A 21,491-nucleotide genomic window follows, 5' to 3' on the forward strand; every position below is an offset into this window, starting at 1 on the left:
AAACATTTAACAAACCCTTAAATATGTCATACTTGTCTTTTCCACTTTGATTATACTTTCTTCAACCAGTAGACACATTTACAAAAGCACAATTTTAATCATATTGTGGAAAAAATAGCAGTAAGTAGGAGATCGACTAATTGGAGTTTGATTGAGAAATCAACATCTCTCATCAATAACTGCTTGTGGATTGTAGAAAGTTTTTCCTCCTTACTTGATAAATTCCCCACAATGAAATACAGGTGGCACAACAAGAATGTGTGTTACATCTGTACTAGATTACAGGAAAGCTATACCATGACCATGACTGAGCTTAAAATACAGTTTACAACCAAGAGCAGCTCTGTTTTGTTGCAGTAATAAATGCAAAAACACTCAGAGTGGCTCTATCACTGGACTAACACATATAAAATGACAGTTTACATTTAACCTAACCTGCATGTCATGTGTGAGGAAACCCAGATAAGGGAAAGTCCTTCCTGATATGATGTGACAGTATTAACCACTGAGTTAGATCTGAATGAATATTACACAAGTATATGAGAGTGAGATACAGCCAACTACTTACTTGACAGAGAAACTCTTACAAAAAGGTCAAATTAGTGCCAACAAATATTTTGGCATTAATAATTATATTGGTGGCACTTTATGGATATTTTTGATGAAAGAGAATTTCTGAGGAGAGAATCTTTGTGCCAACTTGCATTTATTTTTCATCAGTACATACAGTATGCATAAAATATTCGTATGTATTATAAAAGCATTCATGTTGTTATTACAAGTTTGCAGTTCAATTTAGGAGGCAGCCAGCAGCACATCAGATGCTCATACAAAAATATCTAGAACTACCAAGATGAAACTAAGATAAGCTTCATGTTTGAAAGCAGTTAAAGCCCCTATGTGTAGAATGTTAATGTTATAAAATTATCTTTCACATTGTTATGATGCCTTAACTTGTTGTTTGTAGAGGATGAGACAGTCCTGCAGAAAATATGTTAAGTCTATGTTTTGCTTTCTGCTGTTTTATTCTGAGGATGTAGCCACATACATTGCGGTCAGCTACAGTGTCCCTTTTGATGCTACCACCACCATGTTATCAAAGACTTTTTCAAATCCTGCATAGGGGCTTTGACTGTAATTTTAAAAATTACATTACTGTACAAAATAATTAAAAGGAAATACAAAAAATAAATTCTTTGTTCATATTGCTAGCAACCATGGATTTAATACCAAATTAGAAAGAGGTGATTATTTATGATGTAGAATTAAGGACATACATGTATGGATTGTATTGTACATTGTGAGCAATTGGCTTTTGATTTACAAAATATGTACTGCCAGAAAACTGTTGCTGTGTTTGCCAGCAGTGCCCAAGATACTACATGTGTGGTTTTAACAATAAATGTTAATTTTTTCAGGTTGCTAGCATTTGAAACATCATGAAATAGCAATACATTTCTTAGCCTTACAATAAACATAACATCAACGAGTACTATCATGAATAGAAATATTATTGGCAATCAAATCAAGTGTAAAGCATCATTATTCATCATTATACAGCATAATAACTGAGTAAAGTTATTGATTAGACAATGAGACATTTGAGTGTCAGAATAGTTAATCATGATAGTTACCTTAAAGGTAACCAAATCTGGTAATAGAAGGGAGGTTGTACATTTACATTACAGTATTTTTCATTAGTATTGACACTGATTACACATATTTTGTATTGATTTAATTTAAAAAAAAATCTCCTTGGAACGTCTCTATCAGAGGTTCCCCCCTTGATTGGTTTATAAGGGATATTAGGGATCTAAGTATGAGACTAACTTTGAAATATACAATCACACTTCATATCTAAAAATCAACTTTACACTTTTTTCTTTTTTTTTTTTTTTTTTTTTTTTACAGAAAAGACGCATTGATGACCTGACTTCTCTAAGTAGAAAAGTTCAAGTCTGTTGCACTTCTGACCATAACCAACTTCACAGTTAGCATGGTAAGTTGTGGTCTGTTGTACTTTTGACCACACCCAAATGTGATGTAGCGTTGCACAACAGTGTAATATCAACTGATATATTTATATATTTCGTGGGGTGGGGACACAGCATGGAGCAAACACTAGGTGACAGCACAATCAGAACTTTCTACTAGTTGTACCTACACTTAACTTAATGTGCTCCATTTGATTTAATGTAACCTTTGGGTTACATTAATTCCATATCTTGCTGTTCCAGTGCCCTCTCATCTTGAGGTGGATGGATAAATAAGATGATGCTTTTGAGCTCATCCAAGACTTTCTGCAGTTTATCTGCTGTCTCCCTGATTGATATGACAAATTTCATGATCTCAGATCTGATCTGAGTGGTATTTGAGGAAGACTGATCCTGTGTCCCTGATGTGTCAGACGTGACCTCTTGCATGAATGGGCTGGGCAATAGTGTATGTTGGTCAGAGGTGGCCATCAAGTCACTGGCATCTGTCTCAGACACTGGTACGTTTGTTTCCATGCTTGCCCTTGCCTGTCTAATGTGGTGTATCTCTCTTGCATCCATGGCAATGAAGAATATGTCTGCTGCCACAAATAAACCAGAAAGTGCACCTGTCGCTACCTCCGCCACACGCACTGCCCTGGATACCTGTGCTGCGATCTTGCCGATGTTCATCACTTGAACTAGTCGAAGCAGTTCAGCAATGCCACCAAGGCCCCTTCCTGCCCTGACGCCAGCCCTGAACAGGTTTTCTTGTTGCAAATTGCCAGCCTCAGTGTCAACTGACTCAGATCTGCTCCTGATTTTCTGTAAGCTGTTGTTGATCTCCTCAAGCCAGATAACAACTGCATTCATTTTCTGATCAAACTCTTTAATAATGCTTCGAATGGCTTTGCGATCAGAGGACTGGTTGACCATATTTGTGACATTTGAGGCACCAGCAGTGACCCCACCAAGTGTACCCACCCCTATTCCAACTCCAGTGACAATAAGAGAGGCTCCCAAAGTGAAGGGTGCCAGAATTAGGCCCACTATGGATGTAATCCCTCCCACTGCTCCGATCACTCCTCCTGCCAGACTTCCGATGGTGGTGCCCTGGTGCACACGTTCCAAACTATCAGCCACATCCCTGAGTTTGTCCAACTTGATCTGGAGTTCTTTCACCATTGTTTTGCTCTATTGAAAAAGCATTAGTTCCAACTGATCAAGAGAGGCACAAGTCATTTATTAAGAAGCTACATACCTACTCAGTAGTATTTTTTTTCTACCTGGAAAATAGCACTGCACAATTCTGGTTAAAATGAGAATCATAATTTTTTCCTCTCAGAAAAGAGATCAAGATTTTCTCTTATGACATTATTTTTTGAAATAGCCTATTTATTGCAGTCTGTATTGTATTCATGCAGACAGAACAAGCAATATAACCATTACTGGTAAAGGACACATTGCATTTTTTCCAGACGCTTAATGTGCAACTGCATGGAGCGCTAGATCTAAGAATAGTCAAGTTTCTTGTCTTATATGGAGTCCCAAAACTGACAAAATAAAAAGTCAATTACATAAATTAATACAAAAATATTAGTTGAATAATTAAAATTGAGTTTAAGATGAAATATAAAGCTTTATACTTTTTCTTGGACCTCCAATCAGTTGGTAAAGAAAGAAAAAAGCTTCTTTTATTTTTATCTTTACTGCTAATCGGGTGATAAAATGGTTAAAACTTAATTTATTTTTGTTTTTCTCTAGCTCATTTTATTTGTCAACTCTCCTATTTCCTCACCCAGGGTTTGTGTGTGTGTAACAACAGCCTAAATAAAAACACTGGTAGTTAAATACGCTGATAGCTACCTAATTTGCTTTGCTTGTAATGTAACGCATGCACTTCATCGTCTTTGACTCAGATCTAGGAGGAAATTAGGAGCTGTTTGATGCTGTTGATATCGCTGCTAATGCAAAGACAGCAGAATTGTGCAGCCCTAAACAGAAAGTTGACAAGATAAAAATAGGACATTTGACATGTATGGTGTGTTCTTAGACAGTCAGGTCTATACTGTATTTATGGAATTGTCATACCTTTTCTGTGAGACAGTTTATCATAATCGGATGCTGCAGGATCTCAGTGGCTGTTGGTCTTGATTGAGGGTCTTTATTAAATATATCATTCAAGAGTTCACGGAGCTCTGGTGAGAAATCTTCTGGGAGAGATGGGTAAGGACCTTTAATTATCTTGGGAATGAGCTTGATTGTGGTCTCTGCTGAGAACTGAAGGAGAATTATTATTAAAGAAAGTAAACATATTTTTTATATTACTTTCTAAAGTCATGCTATTCTATGCCTGAGATGAACATCTTTGTCTCAAATGCAGACAGAAAGAAAGATTCTACCAAAGATATGGACAGTGGAGATATTAACTGTAAATAAATGGTTTTTGGTGTAGACATGAAAATTTGATTGTGGAATTTATTGTATGAGGCCCTATTTTGTAGTGGCACAATGACCGGTGCAAACAGCGGCAATTTAGTATTTTCTTGACTTTGAAATTTGCCCGCCTGTGAGGTCTTTTGGTACTCAGCTCAGTGTGCACAAGTGTGAGAGGAGACACAGACAGGGATTTTTACTAAAATGAGGCAGCACAAAGCAAGGTGTGGTGTTTTTGTAGAACTTCATTCTTTGATGTTGCGTTGAGAATAGTGTGCTTCTGATGCAAAATTACTTTGCTGCCACTTTGGTGATATTGTCAACACGGGCCAACTAAATAATTTGACAAATGTGCAGCAATAATGGAATAACGCTTAAATGTATATAAACAGGGTGGCAGCTTTTTTTGCTAAAGGGTTGGCTGTATGATTCCCAGCTCCTCCTTTTGACATGTTGAAGTGTCCTTTAGCAAGACACTCAACCCAAAATTGCTCTCAGCCGATTTCTTGATTGGTAGCTAGCTGCCATGAGTGTGCAAGTATGTGTGTGTGAATGGGTGAATGAGAGGCAAATTTTAAAGTGCTTTGGATAAGATTTGGATGTGCATTTATCTATAAATCTATAAATATATCTGTTGTCTACAGCTAACTTCTTCAAAATGACCACACACACACACACACACACACACACACACACCTCTACACTCATCACACTGGTCAGTTATTACTTGGTACTTGGTACTGATTTTTATTTTTAGCAAGTGTCATGGAAAAATCTTCAAATGGGCCAATAAATCTTCAGGTCACCCACAACTTAGAATTAAACTCAAAACTCTATCGACCTCTATCCGGGGATAAAAAACCTAATGAAAAATCATCGAAAAAATCATATTATATGCTTCTCACAACTCCTCCTATTGTGGAGCTTTTTCCTAGACTCCACCTCGTATTTTAATCATATTCAAAACCATTTGGTCATTATTGCTGAGTTCATTAGTGACCTTGACACTTTGGTTGACCTTGATGCTTAGAAATAATACATTCGTTTTATCATGGAAAGGTAGTTTCCACTACACAAGAGTGGCATTTTATGTTTTATTCCAGAAATGCATTACTGTGTAAACACTACTGTTATTACTGTACTACTGCTACTGTACACATCAGTTATGAAATGAATCTGAGATACAGTAGAATTATGACTGACTGACTAGCCCCTTGTAATGCTGCATATTCATGACCAGAAATAGCAGGTGTACTTGGACATGCCGACACAGACCTATCACTTTGTGCTGGTCGTTGAGCTTGCACGATTAAAAAGAAATTAAAATAAGGCCCTAAATCACTGATGTGTTTTCTGTCAGATGTGTGTGGACTATAGGCTTGGGCAGTATCTATTTTTTCATACCTCCATGATAGTTCACCATAGTATTTGTGCTAAAAAAAAAAAAAAACGTAAAAAGCTGAGCTGCTGGGGATAGAAGTCATTGTAGCATGTGTGACATTGTCTAGTGGTGATGCATGGATTAGGGTTTTTTAATACTGTTAAGAGAGCCAATCCGCACCACCAAACTGGCAAAAATATGCGTCACTCAACCAATGCATTAGTATTCATAATGCTGTTTGTGCATTATGACTATGTTATCAATAGTATATCAGATTTGTAGGCCGCAAACATGTACAGAAACTTGCAAAGAGACAAGCACTTTGACAGTAATGTAATGTTGACTTTATACTTTGAGGAATGACTGTTATCAAGAAGTCTTGTGCAATAGAACATACCTCCATGCAGGTTTGAGTGTGGAAGCTACACAATGGACAGTATATTTGTTCTTTTGATGAATCCGATTTTTTATATCAAATTTTCTCATTTTAATATTGTTGATTTTTTAAATTTAGATAATTATGTATATGGTTTCCATTGGCCAGCCCTTTATGTATTTTAAGTTTGTATGTGATGTATACTCAACATTAAAGTCAATTCTTTAAGTCCACTAAACACACACACTTCAGAGAAGTTAAGTCTATATTTGCCTTATGGAAAACTATTACAGAATATCGAGGACTTTGGATTATGCTCTGTGATCTAGTCTATCTTAATATCCATGATTATTTTAAATAGAATCCTCTTTATTTATACTAGTTTTTATTTTATTTTACAACAGAATACATAGCCTAGTTGTATTATATTTTAAAATCTCATTCATGTTTTGATTACTTGTGTACATTTTTGATAACATGCAGCTTTGAGTAACTTACCGCTAATTTACTGGTACAGAGTTCATAGAGTATACATCCCACGGACCAAATGTCACTAAAAAAAGCAATGATTGTTATTATAATGTTAGTAGTAATAATAACAGTACAAAATACATTTTAAAAATGTAATGTTGATAATGAAGCAGGTAATAACATTGGACAAAAATTTCTGAAATCAATTATCTAATTAGTTGAGACTAAGAAACTTCACAACTTCTTTGTTTTTTCTAATATTACATATATTTACTGCTGGAGAAACGTGTATATTTGGCTGGATTTTTCACCATCCAAAATCAAAAAAGTATCATTTCCAGTTATGCCAAAAAATGTGTACGCAGTGCAAATTTCAGCTTGAACAGGATACAATGCAAACTGTGATACTGAACAAGATGTGCAGTAATGCTGTTTTTGTTTAACACATTTTACTGTTAAAGCTGTAGCTTTCAGCAGAAATGTAACATTAAACATTTGAGGCGTGTTGCAACAAATTACCTGCAAGCTGCAATTTTCAACAGAAGATAATTTTTCATTATGTTTATCAAAACAAACAGCATACTTGGAACCCATGCATGAGCATATGAGAGCACCATAAGACTTGCAAATTTGTTTGTTTATTTATCAATCAACTGAAATAATTAATCAATGGATTAATCGATGATGAAAAATAATTTTAGTTGCAACCCTACTTTGAATGCTTTGATTAGTATGTCACATATATAAAACGATTGATAAAATAAACAGTTTTGTTGCTGCCTTTCTACAAAATGAACACACAAGAAAAGGTAAGACTATGGAAGAGCTAAAGATATCAGACAGCTGACAGGTAACCATCCCTCAAATCAAGCTTTACAAACACCGGATGGGTGGCTGAAGTAAATTTCCCATTTTAGTGCAAACCTTTTTACCTTTTAGCATCATAGGTCCCCTCTGTGAGGACTTCTGGTGCCAAATATTCTTCACGGACTTTTCCAAATCCGCCCAAGCACACAATTCCAAATTCTGTTAGGAATATGTTCTACAAAAGGAGAAAAGGTAAATAGCCAAAGGTCAATAAAACATTACAGTATTCATCTGAATAAAATACTTTTTCTGAATAAATGCACACTTTTAATCAGTGTTTATGTAAAATATATTGTACCTCTGGCATCAGATTTTTATGAGAGATGCCTTTTTCATGAATGGTTCTCAAAGCCACGCATATCTCAACAATCCAGTTCAGTACCTAGAAAACAAATAATAGAGTAGCAGGTTTGTCAGTTAATTGAAAAATAAGTACACTAATGGACTGGCCTGAAGTATATTTCACTGATGTGAATTTTAAATGCATTTTGCATAAGAGTACCTCAAACTCCTCCTTTCTACTCTTCTCTCTGATCTTTTCCACAAGGCTCCCTCCCTGGCAGTAGTCCATCACTACATAGTAAGTCTTCTCATCTTCAACATTATGACCAAAGGAAAAGAGGAGAAGAAAAGAATTTGTTAGCATTTTAAAGCGAATCATCTTCATTATGTACCTGTGTTAGATACTCCTCCCAAACACATACAAAACATTTTATACACAGAAAAACAATCTAATATAAATTAACACTATCGCAGTTAATTTCAACACGTGAAAAGTGTCTATGTGTGCCCACACCACTGAGTGTCCTCTTTTTAAAGTGTTGATATTTTAACACCGTATTAGAGTAATTATTGACTCTTTGAGTAGTTAAAATTTAACACTCCTCAACACTAACCAGTGTTAGCTTTGCTCAAAACTAGTGTGCAGTGTTAGACATGAACTCCCTAAAGTGTAATTGTTACCTGTACAGGTGTTGCCTCCATACTAACACTGTAAAATGTGAAATGGTTATACAATTATCTCAAAAATCACATCTAATACAATAAAAAGTGAACATACACGCTAAAAGAAAGAGAATTGTTCTTTGCTTGACAACACACTTTATTAAAACATGCACCACATTCATATATCCAAATCATGTACCAATATTTGTCATGGCACACAGACATTCAAATTCTATAATCATAATGATTCAACAGGGACACCTGCAGGGTAGGCAAGAGGGAAAAGGGTAGTCTGTGTGACGTGGTGAGAGGAAAGAAGAGGAGGAGAGCTCCTGCTGTCCTCCTTAGGGTGGGATCTCTTATATCAATTCAATGTACTTCATTTTTTTCATGCTAATCTGTTATTGGCCAAAATATGTAAAATGACACTCCAAGGGAGAATGTCCTCTCTAACCAAACAACAACCAGAATGCAATATTGACATTGCACTGGTCCAATGACAGTTTCGAAATTCTCTACCACTGTATGCGGTAAAGCCACAGATAGATTCATACATTAGTATATTAGAAAGGAAATTATAACGTGCAATTTGTGAACTACTTTTAAACATGAGTCCAAATTTCCTTTTTTCAGTTTAGCGGTTACGTTTCCCTTTTTTTCATCAAACAGTAGATAGCTACTTCTGTTAGCCAACGCAACGCTTAGCTTGTCGTAGCAGCCTGGAAGGACTGTTGAGGACTGTTAAGCTAACGATGAGAATGGATTTCAGCTGTCTAGGTTGGACACACAGCAGACTAACATGCTGCTCTTCTGAAGTGAGCTCCTCTCATCAACAACAGAAAGTTAACAACATAATTTAAATGAAACAACCGGGAGAGTTAGCTTGTTTGTAATTGTTGCTAATAAAATCAGCCTGGTTAACAAGCAGCGACAAGGTTCTGTTAACAAACAACAAGATGACCTAACGGCAATAAATGCAATGGGACATTATGACATAGATACTTCATCTCCATTAAATGAAGAAGAAGACATCAGATGCAGCTTCTCTTTCTCTGTCTCTTTGGTCACTAATTTCTTCTCTGACGGTTAAATGTCTCTGTGGCTGTTGTGTGAATTTGTCTCCTTAACAAGAATGCAGCAGAGATCATATAATGTGCTGTGAGTAGTTTGTTTGTTGAAGAGTTACAGTGAGCTGTCTGTAACTCTTTCTGAATCAGGCTCAGAAAGAGCCAGATTCATTTGAAATTGGTCCAGTTTTTAATTGAGTGGTTGTTCAGTCACCTGTTGATGTTGTGTGATTTGTGAATGAGTGTGTAGGACATCTGGCTGCTTGCTTCTGAGAATTTCTTCTTTGTTTGTGTTTAAGCTGAGCTGTATATCGAGTAATAAGCTTAAAGTGACTAGAATTAAGACTTTTGAAATACTAAAAGGAACTAGAGTAACAACAGTGTTAACATTATCAGCTTTGTAGGCTATTTTTTGTATGTCATGCATATAGATAAGAGTGTGTAAGTCATGTATTTAATACATGCATTAATACTTTTTGATGTGAACCAACACTTTTAGATCTGTGAATGCTTTTAGTGTTCAGTCTTTCTAGTATCCAGTACTGATCTGTAACTGTATCACATTATAAGCTTTGTGGTACTTTATATATTTCTGTATACTGTAAATCATGTGATATGTTGTCTGTTTTTGATTTTATATGCCATTCAGTGAATGGCATATAAAATGATATAGTATTATAGCAGTTTGTTGTAATATTCTATGTTACATTCTGTTTGAATATGAGTTGCTATAATTTAACAGGTTATGCCATAAATATTGGTGTATGGTGTTTTAAAATTTTGTTCCATGTGCCCCTTTTTATCTTTGCCCCTCTAAAGGTGTCTGCATGACCCTGCATTTGAACATAAGAACATAACATAACTTGAACATAAGAAAGTATAGCTAAGTAGCCAACTAGTTTTAAATAAAATGATGCCGTGGGTTGGTTTTCCCCTGTCCTCACCAGCCGCCATGGGTCCAGTGACATTGCTGTTTGACATTAACATAAAAAATCCTTTAGATAGTCGAACTATAAAGGAAGGAGTCGCTGTATGTTTGTATGTCATCTGATTGACTTTACATTTGGTAGGTGTATTGCTGAAGACCCAAGGAAGTGAAGTGTCGAGTGCGAGGTCATTATAACCAATAAGTTATTGATGATATCTATCCATAGATAGGTATCACATTCATGTGGATCCAAATCTTTCTTGTTCATATTAACATAAAAAAATATTTTGATGTAGCCAATATACTGTATATCAATCTGCAGTAAATGAAAAGAACTTGAAGAAAACTAAAAAAGTAAAAAAAAAGTAAGAGACATTTGTGTGCTTGCCAACTAAAGCCAACTAAAGCCACCAAAAATTTTTCTGCTTCTGCATTTGCAATAACAGGTGGTCAGAGCAGCTTTTAATGCATAAACGTTGCCTCAGCTGCACATCTCCTCCCACCTCGGCACATATTCTGCCCTCTCTTTGAGTGAAAGTAGTTTTTGTGTTCTGCAGTGTCCCCTCCTAGTCATTCAACAGAAGTAGTTACACAACAGGGAATTTCCTTCAGAGCTAACCAGACAGAGTAGAGAGCACATTGTTGCCTTGGACACTATTTGTACATGAGTATTTTGTGTTACCAATTTCTTTACACTATATGCATGATATATTCCCTGTGTATTTGTTTTGTGGCAGATTAGGTCTAGAGGTGACTTAATTGTTGGCTAGCATAGCTGCAACCAGCATTTTTTATTTCTTACATAGTTATGTCAGTGCTCTGAATACTGCTCAGATTCTGATTTGTGTTTGCACTTCGCAGTTTTACAGTAAATGTGGATCTTCATTAAACATGCAAGGAAAGTTATGACTTGTGTCTATTGGAGGACGGCAGACTGTTAGCTAACTGTCTAACTTTGGATAAAGACTACTCATTGTGAGGACAGTATTGTGCAAATCTGTTCATTTAGTGCAAGGAAATTACCAAACAGGCACAGATGCATAAAGAAATAGACTTGCACCTGAGGAAAATTGCATAAAGACTATGTTTGCCTCCGTGCTGGCTTTGCACTGGCCGGAAAATAGGGCCCTTGGTGTTACTACTACATTATAACACTGTTGGAGTTAATCTACAGAAAACAACTTTAATACTGAATTTTTAACAGCAAACCAACTAAATGTTGACAAAAGTTAAATCAAATGGATTTCACTCACATCAGAGTTAAATTAACGCTTCATTAAGTGAGATTTGTGAAGGTTTTCAGTAACATCAGAAATTTAATTTTCTTCAGTTTGCTGTGTACTTTCCTCTGAGCTCACTGTTGAGTTGTTGTTAGCACTTAGCAAGCTTCCATTTTTAATTAAATTGTTTACACTAATTTATTTTTTTTAAAATGCATCTATTTTTAGAAGAAGCTGCAAGTGTCAGAAATACAGCAAATAGTGCTGACAGACTCCACAACACCTGCCAGTCCTTCAAATTAGTGGTTTGCAACTATTTGTAAAATTTGGTATTGTGACTATTCCCCATGTTTGACCATATAGTAAACAGAAATGAAACCAGAATATTGGAGTTCTATTCCAGAAGTAAGAAAACCTCAAAAATCTTTAAAATCAAGTTGACATTTATGATAAAGTAAATTGCTAAAAAATCTAACTAACTATAGTTTGTTGAACTTTTCAACATAGAGCCAATATATGTTTTTTGAAAAATTATGAAATTTCATTGTGTATTGGATGAACTGGATTTTAGCAGCCTTTTATAAACACTATTTCCCATAAACCCTGAACAACTATGGTACTATGTGCAATCTGTTTGTGCACAAACAGACATAACCTTTAACAACATTAAGCAGAGCATAAACATGAAGCAGATTTGTCAAAACTTACCTTCAAAGGAGTTCTTGCTGCTCACAATATGGGGATGGTTTGTTTTGTTCAGGGTTTCTATCTCTGAGATTAGATCTGTCTGTAAAAAAAAAAGGCAATGGCCTGGCAGTCAGAATGGCAGCAGACAGGTCAAAGTTGTATTTGATTTGATTTATTGATGATTTATGATTTATGATTTATTGCAGTTTTAAACATTAAAGATGCACTGCACCGAAGTTAGCTCAAAGCTAATTTAAATCCGTTGTCCCCCACAATCAAAACATACAACAGCACAACAACAAAAAGTACAAAGAAAAAAAACAACAAAAAAAACCCCAAAAACAATTAAAGCTGCAAGCAGCGTTGGTCGGGACCTCGCACTCTGGCCCGTCGGGATCAGATCATTTTGCTTTTTAAAAATGAGAGATATTTCTTACAAGTGTGGTGTGCTTTTATTTTGAAAGTTTGATTGAAATGTGTACTGTCAGGTGTGTAAAGACAATGAGTAACTGCAGCAGGACACAGAAAAATACTCATATATTTGAATGGAGAGTGTGAGCGAACACACATCTTTTTGATCATTTGCTGCTTCCACATAGCTTTAGATACAAACTTAATTTGAACTTTAAATGAGTCACAAGACTTTGACCTACAAATCTTGAATTTTCATTCGTTTTCTATCTTTTATTGTTTTTGAGATATTAGAGTGTGAGTTTTAAAGTTTTTTCTTGCTCCTCCTGTGATTTTATAATGAGTGTGTGTTGCGGAATGTTTCACAGCACTGAGGGAGTGACATCACTAGGAGCAGTTAGAGAGGAGGATTTTTGAGTACACCTTTTGTGAAATATCCTCATAAATCCCATTACTTTGGCCAAATCTAACATTAAAAATCATATTTTAGTAGGAAATTTTGTTGCGAATCCATTGATACAGGTTTGAAAGTGGTCAGACTTATAGTTTAGACGTCAGAAGCCTCAGTTTGACACAAAGTTCATGCCTATAGATTGTCTCCCCATCGGTTTACATTGTAAGGGTGATTTGGCACTACAACTTTCAGGGCTTATAAAATCCAAACTGTTTGAGTTATTACAAAGTTTTAACAACTTTTTTTCAGCACAGTGTCATAAGTCATGTATAAAAGTTTGAAGCCGATACCATTAAAGCCCGCGGAGGAGACAGCGTTTGTTCTGGGTCCAAAATTGGGTCAAAGTCTTATTTTGAAATTGAGATTGCAGACTTCCTGTTGGATTTAGGTCAGGGTTGTCAGCATATGATTTGTAGGTCTTGATGAGATGAATAATTGAGTTTTGGTTTGATCTCTCTACGAGATTCCTATGGGCTGTGGCGGCCATTTTATTTACATAGGTGGCGCTCTCAAGCACATTTTGGCACTTTAGGGGTTAATTTTTACATTTTATCAAATTTTCCACCAGACCTGATGTGCGTGCCAAATTTGGTGAGTTTTTGAGCATGTTTAGGGGATCAAATTTAGGGTTTAAGTGGCGTAATAAGAAAGAAAGAAAGAAACAAACAAACAAACGCCTTAGGTGAGGACTACTGTTTTACAGTAGTGCTCTGCCTTTTGGGCTCGGTCCCTAAAAAAAACCACACAGAACACACCATAAAAAATACAAAATACAAAGCTAAACACAACAGCACATCACATATACCCACAATGTCAATAAGAATTTAATAATTAGGGCCTGAGCCCCAAAGGGGCGAAGACCCTCTTGTATCTGTTCTGTTTCTTTCTTTCTTTCTTTATTGTTCCGCCTCTTCAACCCTAAATTTGACCCCCTAAACAGGCTCAAACACTCACCAAATTTGGCAAGCACATCAGGTCTGGTGAAAAATTTGATAAAATGTAAAAATTAACCCCCAAAGTGCCAAAATGTGCTTGAGAGCGCCACCTATGTATCTAATATGGCCGTCAAGGCCTGTAGGAATGTCGTAGAAAGATTGAACCAAAACTCAATTATTCGTCTCATCAAGACCTACAAATCATATACTGACACCCCTGACCTAAATCCAACAGGAAGTCCGCAATACACACATGAAAGTGCGACTTTTCCCCAATTTTGGACCCCGAACAAACGCTATCTCCTCCTAGGGCGTTAATGGTATCGGCTTCAAACTTGACTTCCTGACTTATGACACTGTGCTGAACAAAAGTTGTTAAAAACTTTGTAATAACTCGAACGTTTAGATTTTGTAAGCCCCTAAAGTTGGAGTGCCACATCGCACCTTACAATGTAAACCAATGGGGAGGCAATCTCTGGGCATTGTGACTGGACTGGACTTTGTGCCAAACTGAGGTATCTGACGTCTAAACTATAAGTCAGACCACTTTCAAACCTGTATCAATGGATTCGCAACGAAAACTCCTGTTTTTGATAAATACTCATTTGTTATCAAAATTTAAGAGATTAGTGTTTTGAATAAGACATATGTTAGGATATTACTTGAATCACTTGAGTTTTAGCATGCCAGCAAACAGACCACATGCTGCATCAATACAGTAGCTGCAAAGTATGGTTCATTGCAATGACATAAAGCATGATAAACATGTATAGTTTACATTTTTGTATGCAGTTTATATTATTATACTGTTAAATATATAATAAATGTGTATCTTTATTTATTTTTTAATTAACATTTTTACCTTAAAGGGGATGCTACCAAAAAAGATCATGCGTGATCAATTTATACTTTTCATGTTATGTTAGTGCAACATATATAGATTTTATTCATATAGTTGTTATTTAATGTCATGTGCGTAGAATTAAAAATTCTGTCTTTTAACCATAAATTCACTGATGTTCCCTTTAAGCCCACCTGCTCCCATTAAGCCTACTAGACTGTGTTTCAATGGTGATTTTCTCCCTTTTGACCTTTGAACCATTTTCCTCTCTAATTTTCCTAAAACCTCACCTCATGATTCAGCTCAATAATTCCGATAATTAATACCCCTATTTGAATATATAGGCCTATATCCTATCCTAACATAAGCAATCATTTTTAATCTTTACTTTTCAAATCAGTTTTAGTTTGAGATGAGATAATGAGCTTCAAGATGTTATGACTGATGTCTCCTCACACTGAACTGTATGTTTTAAAGTTACTCCACAATGAACTGAGTGTTTTTAAAATGTGTTTTTACAATGTTTTCAAACTACTAGTGTAGAAGCGAAGAAAACGTGACAGCGTCTGGAATTGTACCAAACAATACACAGAGCACTTCAGGTTAAATAAACAGCTGAATAACCAGAAAAGTTACATATGAAGTTGTTTTCGAAAGGTCCAGTTACAATCTCTGGAGAGGCAAATACTCTTGTTGCCAGGACCTATTCCGATCATTGACACAAAAAAATGTCAGGCCGCCAGACAAACAGGAAACATCTGGGAATAGTCTTTTTCAGTCTGCCCTCAGTCCAACATGAGAGGAAAAAGAAGGAGCACTGCCCTAAACCAGTAATGGCAGAGCCAGGCTGAAAGCTGTTGAAATGTTTGCAATAGGACGGTTAATGTCACTTTATTAAGTTTTAATATTTTTTCAGGCAAGAAAGTAACCATTTAGATCCCCAATATGTGGTCAGTTTATCCAAATAACACCTATTTTGAAATATGCTGAGACATCGGAGATGCTGCTGCTACAGCTGCTGGCCGGATGAGACAGCTGGTCAAACAAATACCTAAAAGTGTTCTTAACTAGTGAATATAATAAATTAATATGACTAAGTCATAATCCAGGGTTTTCTGTTTATTCAGTACAAATAACTAATAAGAGCTCCACTCTGAGGACAGACAATCTTGTGCACAGGTGTATTTTATAAGATATTGTTTGATTAATCGTTACTGAGGTAAATGTGACATTTAATTGTTATATTGATTTTAGGTGATACTCAATGCCATATTTTTTATGTTTTGAACTTAATAAAATTAGTTCCAAAAATAACATAGATGTAGAAGATGTAACATACTATTAAACAACTACATAGAGATGTGAAGTTGGAGGAGCTATTTCAGGTACCCCTGGTTCCAGAAGGGTGGTCCTGGTTTAATCATCAATACAAAAAAATAACTGCGTTAGAAAATATCTGGTTCTTTGATAAAAAGTCAAAGGTACAAAGTGAATTTCAGCAAGAAATGGTCAATCACCAATATTTTATCATTTATCATTTCATCGTAATTTACCAAAAATCCAGTATGGCTTGGTTTCAGATCTCTTGTAGTGACCAATGTTGAGCTTATACTTTGCCAGGCTTTGTCACTACAATAGGTGTCTCATTTCAAAATTCACTTACAAACAAAAACTGATCATGAGATTTTCAATTAGACTCTGCATTTCTATTTTGGAATCTGAATATAACTCATTTCATATATGAATATATACTGCATAAGGTTAGTTCAAGAATTCTTGACTTACCTCATGTAAGTCGACCTTTTTTATGAGAAATTTATCATCTCCCTTTGTGGCAACAACAGACTTTTCTCTGTATTCTTCTATTTTGTAGCCTTTCTTCCCAAGGATGCTCTGTTCATTCCCCATCTTTGCTGATATTTCCTTAATGACACACAAATGACCAAACCATCACGAAAAGCACAGAAACAGAATTATGTTTTATTGTTTTATATATTATATATACAGAAAGTATATTATTGCCTTGACAAGAATTGTGGAACATTGTTTTGACATTCTCCCAGTCCATAGTATGTTCAAATGGAAATCACGTTAATGGAAAGTTAAAATACAAACTGCCTCTTGCAGTTTTGCTCTATTTGAGTCTGCAATAGGTATTAGCCCATAGTAGACAAGCAGGAACAATGGCAAAGCAAATTTATCCAAAGTAAGATAAGTAAGTTTACAAAGCAAAAACTATTTCCAGCAACACCCTCACCTACCAATTTGTTTTGATCTATTTTTGATAAAAAAACAAAAACAATATAAAATACAGATTTTCACTGTCATTATTAAAAATATACCATATTAAATTGTAATACTGAACTGTACATACCCAAATACAAAACCCACGCGTGACCCAAGATCAGTGAATAAAGGCTCTGTTCTGACAACCAAGAGTGAGCTTTAGTCTATATATAGAAGTGAAACGAAACTTAAAATTAAGGTTTCCACCCCCATAATGCATCATCCTATCACAGCCTTCAGAGAGGTGTTGAGCTCATAAAGGACTGTGTTTGACACAGTAATGTGTTAGTGATGGAAAAGTACAAGTCAAGTAAGGTCAAGTCAAACTTTTTTATCACGTCCGCTTTAATAAACATAGTCACATAATGCAACATTCTAGACAGATCAGAAGGACTGAAATTACCCTAAAGGCCACTTGGACCTGAGGAAAACAACTCCCACCTTATAGATGGAAGACAGGCTCTTATTACCAAAGCCATAAACTAATCCACATTCCTGTGGACTTTGTGAAGCCCCCTTTGCAAATCTGAGGCAAACCTGAAATTCATGTAAATGAAATGTCTAGCCTAATCATTATGCAACTTATATCATGTTATTTGTTGTGTAAATACAAGAAGAATGGTCTAACTTTCATAGGTGTATGACTATCTACTAAAGAGATATAAGACTTAGATTTTATTATCCTTTTATCACTTCCGGGGGGGTATAGATGCTACCCAGTGTTATGACTGTGTCATCAATTTTTCCTGAGACCATTATATATCTCCCTTCCTTGTCTGAAACTTCTGAGAGTTGTTCAAATGATACTTTTTTTGATATTAAAATTGTTACACCTCTTCTATGGCCTGATTTATAGGATAAATAATACACCTTTGAAAACCCCATTCTCTTAAGTTTTTCATGCTCTGGTGGAGTGAGGTGTGTTTCTTGCAGGAGCATAACCTGTGCATTTTCCCTTTTCATTTTTGACAATATTTGACTTCTTTTAGCTGGGTTTAAAATCCCATTCACTTTAAATGAAATAACTTTAAGGACTTGCTTATTCATAGTTTCTTACATCGATTACCATAAATAAAACCTCTCCCAATGTCTCTGCTGACAGTAGACTTGTACACTAAAAGCATCTCTCCCAAGGAACAAATACAGAAGAACCAAGTTGAAATGGTTTTTAACAAAACGTCACCTGAACAATTAGGAACAATTGTTTCCTATGTTGAGGCTCATTTCAAAAGAGCCTTGCAGGACTTTGTAAAGTCAAAGCCCCCATAAGGGAAAGTTCCACATTGCAGCAGAGGCGGGGCCCTAAGATGTGGCCACATGATAGCCAAAGTCCAAATAAAGTCGTCGGCCTGGACTCTTATTGGACCTTGCAGGAAGGAGATAGATATCACTTCCTGTGTCCACGATGTAGCACTAGAAAACACACCCTAATTATACACGATGTTGCTCTATATCACGTCCGCTTTAATAAACATAGTCACATAATGCAACATTCTAGACAGATCAGAGGGACAAACAGTACAATGTGAGATTGCTTCAAAATGAAAACAGTGAAAAAAAACAGCTAAATGCCAAATACATAAAGTGCTTAGGTACAGAGATCACGTGCAAATTCAGGCTACTAATTACTATGCAATTAAAAGAGACTTTTTGTCCTCTGAGCAGGAACTCAGAGAGCTGCAGCTGATGTCTCCAATAACTTTACTGGCCATTTTGACAAGCTGGCCAAGCCTATTCTTAATGGCCAGATGCAGGTTCCCAAACCAGACCACAATACAGAAGGACAGAACAGACTCAATGAATCTTCTATAGAATTGTAGTGCACACATTAAAGGAGTAAAGTACAGACGTTGTTGGACCTTTGTTGAAATTTGCATCTACATCTGGTTGGAGGCTCAACTTATCAAACACGGTACCCAAATACTAAATGATAATTGTTTTCTACCAGGTCAGTTTCCCCTCAGTATCTGTCATTTTTGGATTTGGTGCCAACTTCATTGAAACATGCTTGAGTAATATATGTAATATGTAATATATGTAATATGTAATAGGAGTAGTAAGCTCAATGGATGCAAAATCCTGGCAATTTGAAAATTGAAAAGAAAGATTTGTACTTATTAAGATTATACAAATCAAAGATACAGTAAGTCTTCACTTAGTGGAAAATGACAGGGTGAAGAAATATTCCCACAAGTACAGTAATAATGTTTATAAAGATTGTTGCTTTGCTTCTTCTGTTTCTCTAGATTTCTTCTTTGTGTCTGAGTCTCTCAGAGCTTTGCAGAGGTTGCTATGAAATTTCACTTCCTGTCTTACTAAACCACAGAGGAAATTAAAGCTGCAAGCGGTGATGAGCATGCCCTCACCCCTTCGCGCATGTCTTGGTGTGCCGCAGTCAAACTATGCCGCAGTCAAACCGCTGTTATTGCAGAGCAACCCAATACAGCAATACATTTACCAGAGGGCACCTGATATGGATATGCATTTTCATGAATATTGGACATTGCATGTAGGAGATAACTATCACTTCCTATGTCAACTATGTGGCGCTAGAGAACATATATGTCATGTTGCTGTATATCATGTGTAGACTACAGCATGTAATTTTCATGTAAATCGGATCATGTTTGTCACATAAGGCTGACTTCCTGTTGTCAGTAGGTGGCGCTATGAATATGACTTAATATTGACATGTAGATATGTTCAGGCCTGGACTCTTATCAAGCATGAGAAATTTGGGACAGATTGGACAATGTAAAGCTGAGTTATAACAACTTCCTCTTTAATGCCCCAAACATGTTTTGGGCAAATTGGCGCACGCCATGCCAAGGGCATTCAATGAAAGCTAAGAGGCTTCACAATTTAGCATTGCAAAGGGCTTTAGATGTAACCTACCAAATCTGAAGAGCAGCAGAGGCGGGGCCCTAAGATGTGGCCACATGATAGCCAAAGTCCAAATAAAGTCGTAAATAATATAACGAGATTATATAAAAAATAAATAAATAAAACAAAATGTGGGTGACACGCCAATTAACAAGTCCCGACTCTTTCAGTTAGTTAGTAAATAGAACTGTAAGATTTATACATAGTTATATAAAGCTGCATAATAGTCTTCTGGACAAGATGGTAACGTGATGGATAAGGTCCTACATTGCTTCTATGTTGATGACTGTTTTGTGTCAGTGGCTTCGGAGGAGGAAGTAGTATCACTTTATTATGACCTCGTCTCCATCTGTGCTAAAGGTGGATTCCAGCTCACAAAGTGGATAAGCAATGGGCGTGATGTTCTGTCTGTGATACCTGAGAGCCACAGAGCTAAGGATATGAAAAGGATGGACATGGACCAGTATTTGCTACCAGTAGAGAGAGTGCTTGGTGTGGAATGGTGCATCCAGTCTAATACTTTTAAGTTCAAGATTGTGATCAAGGACAGACCACTCACCAGGAGAGGAATTCTCTCAACAGTTAGCTCAATCTATGATCCCCTTGATATCTTGAGTCCTGTCATCCTGTCAGTGAAGAAGATCTTAAGGGATCTGTGCAGGAGAGCACTTGGCTTGGATGATGTCATACCTGAATTGGTTGCTCAGGAGTGGACAAGTTGGATGGATGAACATTTGGAAAAATGTAACATCATGAGATGTCTGAAACCACTGGACTTTGGAGAAGTTACTACAGGACAGCTGCATCATTTCTGTGATGAAAGTGAAGATGGCTATGGAGTAGTGACTTACCTGCTGTCACGAAATGCCCACTCTCAAGTACACAGTGCCTTTGTTATGGGAAAGGCTAGGGTAGCTCCACTGAAGTCTGTTACCATCCCCCGAATGGAACTTATTGCTGCCACCATGGCAAGTCGCATTGATGTCTTTTGGAGGAAAGAGCTGCATATGCATCCTCAGGATTCTGTGTTTTGGACGGACAGTGCTTCTGTGCTCAATTATATCAGATATGAGACTTCCAGATTCAGAGTCTTTGTTGCCAACCGAGTCTCTGGAATAAATCTCTTACTCAACAGTGATGACATCACAAGGACAAGCCCCCCCACCCCTGATATATATTATTTGGATATATATGTTATGTAAATCTGTTGGCTGTATCTGTACACCATACTCGGGTAAAGCAAAATAAGAAAAAATAACAAAGAGAAAAATAAAATTTCAATGTTCAATAAATTTTGCCTTTTAAAAAACATTCAAATGATTTTCATGCT

The 21,491-nt window shown here is 36.2% G+C and overlaps 1 protein-coding gene across 1 annotated transcript; it reads right to left on the minus strand.

Moving 5' to 3' along the window:
- Nucleotides 1-1,744: 1,744 nt before the first annotated feature.
- On the minus strand, nucleotides 1,745-17,542 carry LOC122990448 (serine/threonine-protein kinase kin-29-like). Its single transcript, XM_044363815.1, has 9 exons — nucleotides 17,367-17,542; nucleotides 16,778-16,915; nucleotides 12,373-12,451; nucleotides 8,007-8,098; nucleotides 7,803-7,886; nucleotides 7,570-7,679; nucleotides 6,665-6,719; nucleotides 4,065-4,253; nucleotides 1,745-3,167 (listed from the first exon to the last, which is right to left on the minus strand). The coding sequence occupies exons 2-9, from the start codon at nucleotides 16,898-16,900 to the stop codon at nucleotides 2,208-2,210; spliced, it is 1,692 nt and encodes a 563-aa protein (XP_044219750.1). The 5' UTR covers nucleotides 16,901-16,915; nucleotides 17,367-17,542; the 3' UTR covers nucleotides 1,745-2,207.
- Between the last annotated feature and the right edge of the window lie 3,949 nt (nucleotides 17,543-21,491).

This window comes from Thunnus albacares, chromosome 10 (assembly GCF_914725855.1).
Source record: "Thunnus albacares chromosome 10, fThuAlb1.1, whole genome shotgun sequence".
NCBI classification, from domain to species: Eukaryota; Metazoa; Chordata; class Actinopteri; order Scombriformes; family Scombridae; genus Thunnus; species Thunnus albacares.